Source organism: Conger conger, chromosome 3, assembly GCF_963514075.1.
Source record: "Conger conger chromosome 3, fConCon1.1, whole genome shotgun sequence".
NCBI lineage: Eukaryota > Metazoa > Chordata > Actinopteri > Anguilliformes > Congridae > Conger > Conger conger.
The window spans coordinates 22,160,255-22,176,323 of record NC_083762.1 but is presented as its reverse complement, the minus strand read 5'-3'; the positions used below and the strand labels follow the sequence as shown (position 1 = coordinate 22,176,323).

Genomic DNA, 16,069 nt, shown 5'->3' with positions numbered 1-16,069 from the left:
AGAATTACCTTTTAGTGAAGCCTTTTTCAGTACTTTCATTGCATACAGTTGCCCTGCATCTGGACCCACAATCTTCCGAACCAGAAATACCTTAAAAAACACAAAAGAAACCCAACCTCATTCAGGGTTTCATAACTTTCCTGAACCCCGGAATGTAAAACATCATGAAGTCTATTATAAGGGCTAATTTTCTGAGGAGCGTTTAACCTTTTAAGAAAGCACTTAATTGATTTAGCTGGGCTAAAAGCAATCATTCCATTTCTAGCAGTATTGCCAATATCTCTGCCAACTTTAAACCTTGCTTTATATATAATAAATTGTGCTCCTTTTAATTTTAGATTGATCAATTGAATTGATCATCTGTCAGTAATTACATAACATAGTTACATAACACTGCATTTGCCAGTGAAATAGCTTTAGTCTATGTATGGTTGCGAAAAGTCCAGTAAGGTAAGACTAGCCTTTCTAATATCAACAATAACAAAGTACAATCAAAGGTTTTCCAGCTTAAAACACAAAGGGTGCATGATACAATATCTAGTTTACTGAATGGGGGTTGAATATAGCAAGGGATGGCATTTTAAAGCCAATGTATTAGGACTGGGCTAAGTGTTGTATGTATTAGGACCGGGCTAAGTGTTGTATGTATTAGGAGGACCGGGCTAAGTGTTGTATGTATTAGGAGGACTGGGCTAAGTGTTGTATGTATTAGGAGGACTGGGCTAAGTGTTGTATGTATTAGGACCGGGCTAAGTGTTGTATGTATTAGGAGGACTGGGCTAAGTGTTGTATGTATTAGGACCGGGCTAAGTGTTGAACACAGACACTCACGGACGGATATGGTTTACGAGCAGCCCACCTTGCCGAAGGACCCCTGACCCAGCACCTTGAGCAGCTCAAACTGGGAGGGGTCAGCTTTTTCACAGCCCTCCTTCACAAGGTGGGTGATAGGGATCTCCTTGTAAACGCCCTCATCCTACGGAGACAGGAACAGGACTGACCCTCCAGGCAGTAGCTACTGATGCCAAGTGTGCAACAACCCATCATAGGCAGCTCCTGCTTTTGGCTTGCGATTGGGTTCGGGATTAGTTAGAATCTGGGTGTGAGGGTAGAGTTTGTTTCGGGTAGTGTCATGACAAGGCTACTCGACTCAAGGTCCTCGGGTCATTAGTGAACGCCACCTGATTCACTAATGAGCTTACTTCCTGAAACATGGGGGTAAAATAATTAGTGGAGTGAACACCTGCAGACAGTTTGTTATGGGATGCATCTCAAATGGCAAAAAACCTGCCTTCTTAGGCAGTACTTTAAGGCACGATGGCATCGAGCGCTGTCCCGTTAGAAAAGCGATGCCTTCTAAGGTGCCTTCATTTGGCCGGTTTTCACGGCTGCATGCATGTATGCTTCGTCAGGAAGGATATGCCAAAAGTCTTTGCGATTACCTCAGGGTTCTTACTTCCGTTGAAATAATGGCAGCTGAAAACAGCGGGGCGGCACGGATGGTGCAGTGGGTAGCACTGCCGCCTCACAGCAAGGAGGTCCTGGGTTCGAATCCCCGTCGGCCGGGGCCGCTCTGTGCGGAGTTTGCATGTTCTCCCCGTGTCTGCGTGGGTTTCCTCTGGGTACTCCGTTTTCCTCCCACAGTCCAAAGACATGCACGTTAGGCTAATTGGAGAGTCTAAATTGCCCATAGGTCTGAGTGTGTGAGTGAATGGTGTGTGTGCCCTGCGATAGACTGGCGACCTGTCCAGGGTGTATTCCTGCCTTTCGCCCAATGTATGCTGGGATAGGCTCCAGCCCCCCTGCAACCCTGATCAGGATAAGCGGGTTCAGATAATGGATGGATGGATGGATGAAAACAGCGGCAGAATTCGCAAAGAATTGTATAGAAGAGCTTGTTCACAAGTGTGAGTATACAGCAAGCTGGATAAATTGTTGTAGTTATATTTTTTTAAGCTACATTGTAATTATTTAGTACACTGGAATAATGTATTTAATGTTTTTAAGCCTAGGTGAGCTTTCATAAGCCAGTCAGCTTACTTGCTTGTAATCATACACGGTCACGCATCACATAGTCATGTTACATTTCTGTCAAAGCCTGTCCCATTACGGGTTGCCTAGGCACCTGTGAAGACTCCTTCAAAGGACAGTGACTAATCAACCAGCAAGGCAATGCACAGCGCCTCTCCAAATCAACATGGAAGGCAGGATGTCACAGTTCTTGCTCAGTAAGGCAGTGCGTGGGTTTGAATTCAGATATTTCACCCTGAAGCAACAAGCTTATTGCATTCTAAGTCTTTGCTGATGCATAAACATTTAGCATATCAAATATCAAGGACACAAGTTGGCCTGAAAGAAATATGATAAGCAATGAAACTCGCATCACGTTTTTGTCCGTAAGTTAGCCTAGACAGTCAGCTCCTATACAAATCCTTTCACTTCATCAACCCTTTTGATACGGAAAACCGGACCAGAAACCAAGGTTGGTCTTAAGATAGGACCATTAAAAGCTCAGTGAAGCCAACCTTCATATAAACCTTGAGTGAGTATGAGAGAAGGAGAAGGAGAGCGGGAAGAAGGTTGTCTCCGCATTATTAATTGGGCCAAGACCCTGGCATGCCGCAGCAATACTTGCCACCGCTGGGAGAGGAAGATTCAGCGAAGGAGGACGTCGACGACATCAAAGAGCCGCTAACCAGCTTAGCCATGGCGATGATCCGCTCCTCCGCTGTCCGGAACAGCGGCGGCTGAATTATTAATCGCCACCGGGAGAGAGCCGGCTCCACAGAGCACACACTCCACTGCCGTTTCAGAGTCCTCCAAGGACAGCTCATCCTGGGGACATCAACGCCACATCCTGACACTTTAAATCTTTACTCCTGCCACGTAACTGACATGGGCTGTGATGGCTTTGGACTTGCACGTCTCTTATTAGCCAAAGATCTTTTTTGCCTATATTGCTGTAGATTTACCTTTGGAATTCAGGAGAAAATTACCTGGTGCACCACTGCAGAGGTATTAAGACTGACAACATTCTGGGAAAATGTAACCAACATTTGCTTATGCATACTTAGTTAAAGTTGAAAGTTAAAAACAGGTTTGGAAAAGTCCTGTCCATCAGTCTTCTGGAGTCATACATTCATTCATTCGTCCATTATCCTAACCCACTTATCCTGAACAGGGTCGCAGGGGGGCTGGAGCCTATCCCAGCATACATTGGGCGAAAGGCAGGAATACACCCTGGACAGGTCGCCAGTCCATCGCAGGGCACACACACCATTCACTCACACACTCATACCAATGGGCAATTTAGACTCTCCAATCAGCCTAACCTGCATGTCTTTGGACTGTGGGAGGAAACCCATGCAAACACTGGGAGAACATGCAAACTCCACACAGAGAGGCCCCGGCTGACGGGGATTCGAAGCCAGGACCTCCTTGCTGTGAGGCGGCAGTGCTACCCACTGCACCATCCGTGCCTCCTGGAGTCATACAGTTTTAAGCAAACTTAAAAACCAGCAATTTCTCCTGAAATTCAGTTCAAGTCTTCTGCTCAAATGTCATTTTTCTTTTCCATTTTCAGCACAATCAGTAATAAAAGCCAAAGGAAACAGTGAATACGAATGCTGAGTGTGACACCTTGAGTGGTCGGTGCGGACTGTATATGCTGTGGCAGTTTACAGGTTTCTGGATGATGTCCCAGAAAATCCCCAAAACGGTTCAGATATAAGGATATAGAAATCCCTGATATATGAATAATGTCAGTCTGAAGCCAACACAGCACTGGACGAGTTCTCGTGCTCTGTGAACCGAGGCACCACTAAAGTATGGACTGGCATTGACCTTGTAATAAATGGATATACCGGAGTCCATCCAAGTCATGCAAGGACAATATGCCCCATATAATTACATAACCACCAGAACCCAATATGTACCCTTATGCGGTTGCAACTTGCACAACCTCATTATATAATGCCCTGCTGCTTGATCATTTACGGAAAGATATGATCGGAAAACAGCGGATGCTTACTTTTTATTACAAGCCAGGCTAAGAAATGGTAGTAGTACAGGAAAAAGACCACTCCAGCAGAAACGATAGCTGGAATGCGTGATCCTCTGAGTGTGTGTGTGTGTGTGTGTGTGGGCATGTACTGCATGTCTGTGGCCAGGACGCACATCTTTTCAGTGATGGCGTCAGCAGCCCACTCTTGCTTGCTGTGGGAGTTGAAGAACAAGGTTGTGTGGACCATTCAGCTTCTAAGTGCAAATGAGGAAATTGATATGTGGAGTATACATCAGGCAAGGGAGCCTGGAATTATGGACTATGACCATACGGGGGAGAAGGGCAGTCATGTGACCCTGTGCAGCAGTACCAGAAACTGCTCATCACCAGGGAAACGGTGTATTTTGTGTTCCTTCTTGGCTGAACTAAGTGGCTCCAGCACAAAATAAATTGTTATGCCTAGAAGGGGTATCTTGTTGTTGTGAATATTATCATTCTCATTATATTTCCTTTTATATTATATTATAATTGGATCTGGCGTGAAGTGTTTTGCTGACGGGATCGCCTCCTTATTACAAGGCAAGGTTGGCTTTTTCCGTCTCAACCCAACAGCCTCCAGGAGTTCCAGTGATGACGCTTTAGTTTGAGTAATGCACAAGCGCACTGTTTCTTGTAAGGTGCAGAGGGGTCTGCCATCTTTTTTCATGGGGCATGGGGATCCCATTCCTGGAGGGGCGTATCCGTATTTTATTCACAAACTTCTGGTCCTTATTATTTAATTATCCATTACCTGTTTTTGTCTTGTACATTACACAATGGTAAATAGCTTCATGTAGAGACAGAAAAAAAAATGTAATAAGTATTTATACATTTTTAATTTATTAAAATTATTAATTTAAATATTTATAAATGTATCCATAAATGCACACTAACAAAATTTTATACAACATGATTCATCTAATTAAATTAACTGACCACTGTAGGACCGAGCATGGTAGGCTAGTACTCACACAGTGCGAGAGCGACTCCCCTTCCTCCATTGGCTCCTCTGTCGACTGGTGCCCATTGACCTGGAAGAAGAAGACATTACCTCAGACAGACCAGAGACGATGGCTCGCAATGATGACATCAATGGAGAAGTGAAAACTGTTTGCACCACAGTTCCCCAGAGGCCGAGAGGGAAAGCGGAAGGATGATGTCAGTAAGCAGGAGTGAAAGAGCGCCCCTGGGGCCACCCTCCTCAGGGGCTTCAGCAGTGAGCTAACGCAGGAGACCGGCTTCAGACCGGAGCCAGGTCCCTCAAATTGCTTCCGCTCTCGCGTGATGCGGTCACACACAGCTAAGTGTGGGCGGAGGCCTGCTTCTCCAAACTGCCAAAATACCACAAATAATAATTACAATAAAAAAGTAAATACAGTACATCATATAGTTAAAAAAAAAATGCTTCTTATAGCTTTCCATATGGTCACATTGCAGCTAAGCTTCAGCTATCATCAAAGCATATGAAGGAAGATATGATAAGATTTTAAGTTGCTTAATTAACAGGATAACACTTTTACCTGTGCATAAACAATAAACAATAGTACAATAAACTGTACATTAGCCTACATATACAGGTTATGGGCATAATGCCCCCTGTGTGATCTACTTGTGTTTTACCATGGAACAGTTCTTCAGACGCAATGGTTATTCTCTATGTAACAGATGCTTAAACAGATAATCCAGAGCAGCTCAGAGGGTTATCAAGGCAAGATACATAAATGCATATATTAGAGAAGAGACAAATAAGGACGTGTGAAAAGAACAGGAAGTAACAATGAGTAATGGCGAAGCACACTTGAGTAATGCAGTGACGATACGTAGGTAGGTCTTTAGCATACTAATGGAATACATTGTGAATTTATGAAAATGCCCAAATGTCAGAAATCGACCACGTTCGCAGCTGAAATGTAAATTTCCATTGAGTGTTTTGTGCAGTCGTTATTATTTTATCACTTGTATTCATTTCTCGATAGAAGGCTTTCAAACGCAGGGAACCTTTCTGCATTTCCCATTGTAGAGGAGCCTGGGGGAATAATTTGAAGTCCGGTACGCGTAGATGCGGCACCGCCTCGCGCTTTCTGAAACAAACAGCCGAACCTCCCAGTGCCGCTATTAAATCTGTCTGAATAAAGCACCGTTTCTGCCGGAATAGAGCGGCCATGATACCATTCTGTTAAAAGGCACTTTGGGCCCTTCAGTAAGAAAATGAAAGCGAGGGAGAGAGCTTGGGGGAGGAAGTACAAAAGCACTTTGAGTCTGCCTTAGGAGGGCGATTCGTGTGATGGGTGCTCGTGAAATCCACCTCTTGCTCTCCCTGGTACACACCTCCTAATAGGGCCACTTATTGACTCACCGCACAAAACACACACACACACGTCAGCCTTTTATTAGGGAGAGGAAATATTTACTTTATCAAGGGCAGGTTTTTTTTAAACTGCCATGATCGCTCTCGCACACAGATCCTTAAATGCACACGTTTACAATCTCATGCTAACACAAATACTTGCACCAGACACACATGCCCACACACACGCACGCATTATGCATGCATATGCGCACGCTTACAAACTGATACAGAAAATGGAACATTTGAAGAAATAGCAACATCACAATGGAAATTATCCTTCAATAAAAAGTCCAGTGCAATGTGCTGTGAATTTCTACTGTAAATATTTTCTTGAAAGTTATATTCAAAGTACTGGGGCTCACCATTCAGAACTAAACAAACCCTAAGCTGGGAATTCTGTGTGTGTGTGTGTGTGTGTGTGTGTGTGTGTGTGTACCATACATGCACACCAGTGGGCACATGACTGTGAGCATGTGTGAGTGTATGCAGTCCCGCACAGGAGTGTGTATGTTAGTGAGTGTATGCAGGCATACGAGTGTGTCTGTGCATGTGTGTGTGTCTGTGTGTGTGTGATTATGCTCTTATTGGCAGTCAGAGGGACAGAGATGGAGCAGTGGGATACGTCTCCGACATCAGCACCCTTCAAGGCTACTGCAGTAAGCTGACCGGGGAGAAGGTGGGGGAGGTTCCTGACATCACCACCAACAGCGACACCCCCCAAACCCCCCCCCCACCACCACCACCACCACCACCCATTCTTACCCACTCACACTACACTCTGTGTGGGTGAAGCTTTGACTGCCAATGAAAACCGCCACTTCTCACCATTTCTTTCATGTGGATGTTTGTGCGGTATGGATACATTTGTGTGTGTGTCTGTGTGTGTGTGTGTGTGTGTGTGTGTGTGTACATGCATAAGAGACCACGTTTTCTCCCACTTCATCACCATGGATGCCAGAGCTGCATTGCTAGGAGTGTTTTTGGTGTTATGCAGCGCAACCTCTCTGAATTACATAAACGCGAGTTCCTTTTTCACTTACGAAAGGATGAGACACAATGTCTCAAGAAAAAAACACTGTCACCATGCCACTGCGTCCCTGATGTGTTATGTACTGGATCTTGCTTTGATTCTCATATCATTATTTGCCAATTAAATGTCATTGTAGCATAATCATATTTGCATTTAGGAGCAGGCCTATACACTCACCAAGCACACATTACAGTGGTAAGCAGAAAAGCATCTCTGAACACACAACACATCAACGAATCAAATGTCCCTACCTTAGTGTAGCCTATCCACCTAGGCAGAAGTAGAAGTCTAAAAAATAAGTCCAATAAATACCTAATAAAGTGCTCACTGACTCAGCACTAAAGCACTTGATGTGCTCCCAGTAAACAGCTTTGTTTCAGTACTACATTTTGGAGCGGGACATCTATGGTTACAAAGCTTCTGTAACCATAGATGTCACCATATGCAGCAAAGCTGAAGAAATACACAGTCACTTTAAAATCCACAACAGACAACCAGAAGCCGCATTTCCACTAAATCATAATTGCATCACAGTGGCTGTATTCACTCTTCCACCAGATTCAGACTTTGTGGTCACAGCCAGTCAAAGAAACCTCAACACTGTGGCCCTTATTGTGGTAGGATTATATGATGACTGTTAAGAGTTGAAAGATTCTTGTACCAAAGGCGCAGGGTGGTGGTCTTAAGAGAATGGACAAAGACAGTGAGGCAGTGAAAAGCTATCTGTGCTCCAGAGGGCACAAGCCTACAAAAGAACAGTGCCAGGTTTTCCCTCATACTACAACAGAAACCACACAAAGATGTGTGCTATTGCATTCAGAGGGGTCAGGGACACTGTTCGAGCACTCTACCAGTTAGAATCCATTAAACCACAGGTTCAAACATGGGGCCGCCTGATTTACAAATGGAGTTGGGACGGAAAATTGCTAGCCTATAAAAGCAACTTCTTTAAATTTAATGTAAAAATGAAAAATATTATCTCTTTATCACTCCACTATTTCAAATATTTATTTACAATTTCGAACTATACTGCAATGTTTTGGGGTTCATATATATACTTAACTTAGCATGTGTACTTGAATAATGTGTTTGGAAGTAGCCTACATAGCAAGTGCAGAAATGAGATGTGCAATTTCAACCACACCTCCCCATATTTCATCCACAGGGCTTGTGTCAGGATATGCTGGCCCTGTGGATGAAATATGCCTTTGCTTGGCGTGACGCGCTAAAATCCGATTATTAGATACACCCAATTCAGGCACATGAATTCTCAGTTAATGGGTGGTGCAAAATCTCATCACAGACAGGATGTTTCAAGGCAGAAAAGCTGTCTAAATTTAAAGGGGAACACAGATGAAAATAACAGATTAAACCAGTCAAAAATGGTCAACCTGGTGTTAACCTGTGTTTTTTTAAACTTTGACACTAGCTGACTTTAGCTGCTTGACCAACTGTTCACCAGCCTATAGACAGCTAATCCACCAGTTTGATCAACAGTTTTACGACACCAGCTGATCTAGTTTTAACCAGCTTGGACCAGCCACAGACCATGGCCAGCTAAAACAAGCCTAGAACCCCACCGGAATTTTTTCAGCAGGGAATTCCACCCTGTATACTTTATTTTATGTACAAATGTAGATCAAAAATTAGACTCAGCTCTCAGCCAACTCTCTACCTGTGAGTGCAGATATTGTCAAACTACATCACATGCTCCAGGTGCCTGCTTTACTATGATTTACAACAGGGCAGGCACAGGGTCCATCCTGCACTGTAGATCAGGGTGATTCACTTGTTGCCCACAAAGGTTGCACTCAAACAAGATTTCAGTAGCTTCCCTTTGAAGGCCAATAGCTCTTCTGTTTCAGTCTGCTTCAAAAATGTCCCTAACATAAATGCCCCTGTTCAGAGAAGGAAGTTGCTGATCCCAAAAATATCTGATAGATTAGCCAATCACTGGGTCACCTTAAGAACATATCTTAGTTTGCGGACTTTCAAATTGGAAAATAAACATGTATTTCTTCTGAAGCAAACTACCTATGCTTCTTACAAAGTCAAGAAAACCTGCATATAACCACTTCCTGTTCACGCCTGTCTGCGATGAGACTGTTTTTGTACCACCCATAAACTGAATATTCATGTTCCTGAATTGGGTGTGTCTAATCAGATTAGCATAGTGTTCCCTGCCAAGCAAGGCCATATCCACAGATGCTGAGTCGCTGAGTGGTAGAGTGATGGATCCCTTCCGCAGGCGAAGTAGAAGCCAGGTTACGACTGAAGTCTGCAGACACTGCTGCCCCACTGCAGCCCTAGTAGCCTCTGCAGAGCTGGGGCGGGGCTGGCGGCCTACCACAAGGTTGCTAGCGGAACAACCGGAAAAGACAAAAAGAATCAACCCTTTATGTTTGGTCAAATTACCGGTTCCAACAAGTTCATGGTATCTTACCCCCCATACGCATTTCCAAAATAACACTAAAACACTTATTTGAGGAGAGGGCACAGGTGAAACTATCAGACCGTATTTAAACACAAGCCAAATGGAGTTAAACTGATGAGGCAGTTATGAAATTAGCAGCAAAGGTTGAAGCAAAATCCATCATGCACACTGGGCAAAGGAATCACCCCTCTAGCCCCAGAATGCCACAGCATCTGCAGGATGAGTGGGCCATGTCCAAGGGGCATTAGGACACGGCCATTAAGGTACACTCATGGAACAGAGCCGGCTGCCCCAGCCCTGCTGAACACAGTATCCATGACTGTCCCTGCCACAATTTTTTTCCAGTTTACAAATACAATAATCTTGCATAGAGACACACAGGTGCATGCGTACACACACACACACACACACATACACGCACGCACACACACACTTGCCCGCCCACAGCTCCTTAAACAAATGCAGCGCGTGCGTCACACTGTCACAGTTCACAGAGCCGCTTCAAAATAATTAAATAGCACAGAGCACTCTAAATGCAGTTTCCCATTTGCTTTCACGCCCCTGCGCATGACAGATGCGACGGCACAGGGCTCCTGTGATATACGGTCTTCCACGCTACCCTCTCCCCATCTGAGGAACACAGTAAAGCTGGGGGAAGGGGGGGGTGCAGTTCCAGGCATCCTGTTCCCCCGATCCCATTTCATGCCATTTACGATATTAGACTGCAAATCAATTTCAAGCATTCCAGCCAACCTCACAGGATGACTCACCCCATTTATCAGGAGCAGTGAATGAGAGAAACGACTTCTTGGGAACGGAGATCGGCCACAGAGGCACGCACATTAGCTTTTAGCCCACAGATCACACGTGCCCCTCCCCCTGCCTTCCACCCATTCACCCACTCAAGACAATTGATGAGGGACAGAAGAAATTGCCTCATACACACACAAAGCAAATGGTGTTGTTGTGAATGTCAGGAAATACTGCGAGTTCCAATAAATATTTCAAAAGACTGTCATTCCCCAATTATAGTACCAGACATCAAAATAATAAAATATTAAACAGAGGAAATTCAATCAAGGGTCTTCCGTCATAAAGAACTCATTTGGAGCCATAAGCCAAGCAACATAGGGTTCTGGCTGCAAATCTGCAAAGACGACCAGATACAAAACTACATTAGGACAAAATATAATCACCATACTTTACTAACTATAAAAGTGCCCAAACCACAACCTGCACAGAAACTATAAATATTTCACAAAAATATAAATCAGGAATTGCGAGATGGCAGACAACCAAACCAAATCTGTCTTTTAGAAAGTGACCTGGTAGAAACACAGAGATCAATAGAATTAACACTCAAAAGGATCCTGGGTCACTAGCAGACAGGAGTGATGGAGTGACAATTACCGTGACATCAAAGCTTAATGGAAACTTAATTTCTTCGGAAAGTGACACACATTCTCTGTGGTACTGCTTATCGCCTGCACAGTCCATAAAAATGTAAGGGATTGTGCATATTCAGTACAAAAATGTTAAAAAATGAAAATAAAGAAATGTACTTTGTGATGCTGTGACAGGGTTTGATCACTTCAAATTTTCACACATACAGTGTGATACAGTTAAGCCAATTTTGGCATCAAGCATTGGAAAAGGGATTCGAGACTTGGCTAATACAATTATTGGTAACTTCTGGTACAGACATGAGGGGAGAGCTCATACTCAAACGTACTACAGAAATTGAATCTATATTGCTCCTACATGGGATGGAAAGGGCAAACCCAATGAACAACTGTTCATTGTGATTGCAGGCATTTTTCTCGAATCAGGTCAGCCAAACCACCTGTTGTTAGCTTGCACTTAGTACACTAGCCTGCTGCTAGTAAGGCCAGGCTGGAATGGTTCAGATAACTCTACACTGGGAGAGTTTTTTTTTTATATCTATGCCCGCACACCGTGCAATGTTTACAAGCATTCACAAATCACCATCACCTGCTGAGAAACCCATGCCCCAAGGGACACTGCAGCTCCTTTTAGAAAGCACATTTTAAAGAGCAGTGTCAGCGGCCAAATGTAGCCTAGCTCCGGAGTGTCAGGATCGAAGCACAATAAAGAAGAAAAAAAAAAAAATACTTCCATGTAAGAGACATAACGAACATCAAGGCTCCAGGAAGGTGCTCCAGCGGTGTCAGTGGTCAATTTATTTGAGGCAGAGATCTTAGATCAGGCTGGGACTACCAGGGAGTGCAAAATGGATGGCACCTGCACAAAATGCAAACACGGTTTGGCTTATGGAAATTTGACCACTGAATTAATAGGATTTATGATACCCATGAATTCCAGCAATGGTAATGGAGTCTCAAATCTGATAAGCTGAAAGTGTGGAGGAAAGTGGAAATAAAATGGAACATGCCCTGTGTTATTTATGACAACATTGCTTACAATCCAGTTCTTTCCTATGAATCATCTCACCTGACCCATCTCTCAATTCGCCATGGATGCAGCCTGCTTTAATATTACAACCCCCGAAAACTCTCTCTCTCTCTGCTGCAGGCATCACTGAATCAAAATTCCTCTCTCATACGGAAACATAAACACCACACAAAAATCAAACCCTAAAAGCTGTACACCGTTAAACACAGAAAAGCACTTGAAAGTCAACATTTATGCTTGTTCATCATGCTCAGTCTTGTTTTTACAATAACCTGAAAAATAATAATAAGAATAAATATATATATAAATAAATAAATATATAGACTGAGGATATTATTTCCTGGAATGCACATTGCGACTGCTTACAGGTCCTTAGATGCATAAATAAAGAAACCTAATTTATAGCTTCTCCCATTTGTTATTTCATCCAGGGAGACAGTAATAGAAGGCATAGGGCACTCGGAGAGTGATTTAAAGCATGTCAAACATAGTAGGCTAGTGCAAGCACAATGCTGGCTTTGGGATGTGAGGGTATTGTCGGTCCCCTGAACAAAACCATTGTTCTCAGTGTGACACTGTTATCTGATGTCAGCAGATGGCATTTGTTTCATCAGCAAAAAACTGGATCTGTGAGATGGATGAACGCTAGTTGGCCAGCATGCCACCTACGTAAAGAGACAGTATTGAGGTCTAAGAGAAGGCTCAAACATTGTAGTGTTAACACTTTCACCTATGGCAGGAAATTAGCTGTAAGGTATATGACTGAAGGCTACTAGCGCTAAAGAAACATATAATAGTGATATATGATATGTGATATAATATATATGTGATATAATATATGTGTGTGTGTGTGTGTGTGTGTGTGTGTGTGCCATCTGCTTCGAACAAACATTTACAAAACGAAGTAATGACAAATTCTAACATCAAGTAACACGAATATCAATAGCTTACCCTATATCTAACAGTTGCAGCCTAACTAATCACAACCGCAGTGAATGCGCAAAACTGAAGCATTTATTCTGTAATGGTTTCTTGAACGGACAGACATTCTGCAATTAGAAAAGAGAATAATGATGCATTTTAACGGATTAGTAATGTAAATGCATTCACCTCCGACGCAATCGGGGACGGAAAAACTGCATTGATTTATTCTGCAATTCAATCACAAATGCAGCATACGTGAAATATATCCCTGTAAATTCCCATATGCAGTGACATATTCACGCTAATGTCATCGGCCTACAATGCCCAGTTCGTCGTTTAAATAATTATACAGGGAAATATTGTATATGTAGCATCCATCAAAACAATGCAGTGCAGCAGTCTGCACTGAAAACAAAGGGAAATGTAGCCTGCTCTTACAATGCCGGTGCCAACTCTTCGGAACACGGCAAGATTTAGGGCATAAATTAAGACCTCTTCACCTGGCTACTTGTACGGCAGTCTGTTTCTATTAAGTACCCAAAGACCGGAACTAAGAATACGCTACATATTATCCATCTATTGCACTAAATCAGAGCGTCTCTGTGCAAACGCTTTGTTCTAAACATTTAAAGTAGCCTAAACATTTGTGTTACAATAGCTAGCAATGTGTACATTTTAGAAAGTTATTAGAGTGTCTGGTTGGCAGACTGCAACATTGTGTTTTAGCGTTACTTTCCATTTTGTGGAAGGGAAGTTATGCTGTTCAATTAGCTAACTGGAAAGTCTGGCAAAATACTTCGACAAAGCATTTCAAACAGAACGCGACATGATATTAAACTGAAGTTAACAAATGTAACAACATGTAACGTAAGCTTTATCAACCTTAGCTAATCGTTCACAATACACTCAGCTGCGGAAACAAGAGCGATTCCGTCTGCAAGCTAACTGTACAGTAGCTACGTCAGATAACTGTCAATTTCATTTAGCGACTGCTAACTAACTAGCTACAGCTAGTTAATGCTACCTCTCGTAGGTCACATTCAACTTCAGTTAAACTTTTCCGTCGTCATGCCGACTATGGTTAGCAAATTAAACAGATGTATTGCATCCACTAACATACGCAATTGATGAACTACCGTGCATTTAATTTATTTGCTAGATATGTATAGGCATATCGCTGCAAACAACTGATCGCAGCAGCGAACACGAGTTAGTTAGCATAGCGACAAGCTAACACTGCTGTCGCTTTTGGAAGCAGGGGGTTGACAAGAGTTAAAAGGCAATGCGCTTTCAGAGAGGTTATTGCTTGCAAGCACCTAATCAGAATTCCGGGACTCCGGGAAATGAGTAGCGCTAGCATTTCTGCATTGGCAGATAGATGTATCTGCGAAACCGATAGCCAGAAATCAGCTATCTAAACAGGTAACAGTTATATCTTAACGTTGCAAATTAGCGAGCAATCTGGCTGTTGACTATCGGTGGTCAGTTATTAAAAGATAGGTGTCGTAGCTACATCACCAAAAAAACAAAAACAAACTTATTTACCTTAACTGTCAAGTTTACTAATTAGGTAGCTGGCCATGTGGAGCTTAATTGCTGAACAACTGCAAACTGGTTATCCCAGCTCATCCCCTTGCCAGACAAAGTACACAAGTTTAGGAGCTCGATTGCTACGTGGCGAACAAGCTAAGTTGCTGATTGAGCGCGCACCAAAACGGACAACTGTCAAATCAGATAACAATTACTTGAAACAATTAGGATGCAGTTAAATATACGTACCTCACTACTAACGGTATGTACCTCCATTTTGTGCCAGGAATCTTGCGGTTGAGTAAAAGGCATTGTACTACTGCCTAATTTCAGACTGCATTTCTTCGTTTCACTGGCCAGTCTGGTTGCCTCCGCCCCCTGGCTTTCAGTTGCGAGGAGGATTAGCTAATAACGTTTCCTAGTTCTACTGATGATGCACAGTCAATCTGAAGTGTAGCAGACTGTATCATGTACGGATCGTCAGACCTGTCCCTGTGCTATTCCTATAGATGTGAATATGGCCGTCTGATGAACAGTATGGGAAGCAAGTACAACTGACGTAGCTATGACGCTAGAGAGCTAAGGATTTCCCCATCCCGAGCAACAACTCAAAACCTGGGGTGGGAGAAAAGTAAAAAGCTTGAACAAAAATAACCTTGGCAACCAGGCTTGAAATCCTTAAGAGATTGGTGAAGCAATATAGTTGCTTAATAAATAGAAATTTTGTGTAGATTTAAACGTGTGCTTTCGCCTGTATATGGCATCCTTATCTTGTCGAGGCTATAGAAGCTGACAATTTTTTCTTTAAATCGGTGATTACTATTGCCTAATATGGTACGCCAGCTGGAGTCTAATGCCATTTAGACTACATTAATTACAGTCATGGCAATTTGCACCTTTATAAATTTTATTTTTGTTACTCCCTTCACTTGATAATGAATGGATTAACAGACACATATGGCAACATAAGCATTTTAAAGCTTGGCATCCTTTAAGCAATTAGGAAAGCTCACATACGTCTGCTTGGATTGCTGTATCGAAATGTAATGAATTTTGTATCCACTCGAAGATGTGCTTTTCATCATTACCGTGGTCACTCCATGCTCCACCTCAAGAGGGAACCCCTGCTCATCTGTCGCACCTGTAGTATCCGCCTTTCAGACATCATCGGTAGGACCTGGTAGGAGTGATCTTTTTTTTTTTTTTTTTTTGGACCTTGTTACTCCACGCTGCAATACAGTAATCTACTAGAGTTCAGAAGTAATTAAACTAATAACAATTGTAAACTGTTTAAATCTACACTGCACTTGTTAATGTTTTATTCTT

General features: G+C 42.9%; 1 protein-coding gene across 3 annotated transcripts in view; it reads right to left on the bottom strand.

Moving 5' to 3' along the window:
* rps6kal (ribosomal protein S6 kinase a, like) overlaps positions 1–15,253 on the bottom strand; it is a 32,194-nt gene extending 16,941 nt beyond the window's left edge. The window contains exons 1-4 of one of the 3 annotated variants that reach the window (XM_061234378.1): positions 14,993–15,253; positions 5,014–5,073; positions 860–976; positions 9–90 (exon numbers count right to left, since the gene is read on the bottom strand). In XM_061234378.1, coding sequence (XP_061090362.1) covers positions 9–90; positions 860–976; positions 5,014–5,073; positions 14,993–15,055 — 322 coding nt within the window. In that variant the 5' untranslated portion in view covers positions 15,056–15,253. Of the gene's footprint in view, positions 1–8; positions 91–859; positions 977–1,442; positions 1,569–5,013; positions 5,074–7,673; positions 7,879–14,992 lie in introns of those variants that run through there. The other 2 variants (XM_061234379.1, XM_061234382.1) reach the window with 2 other exon arrangements.
* Positions 15,254–16,069: the final 816 nt, after the last annotated feature.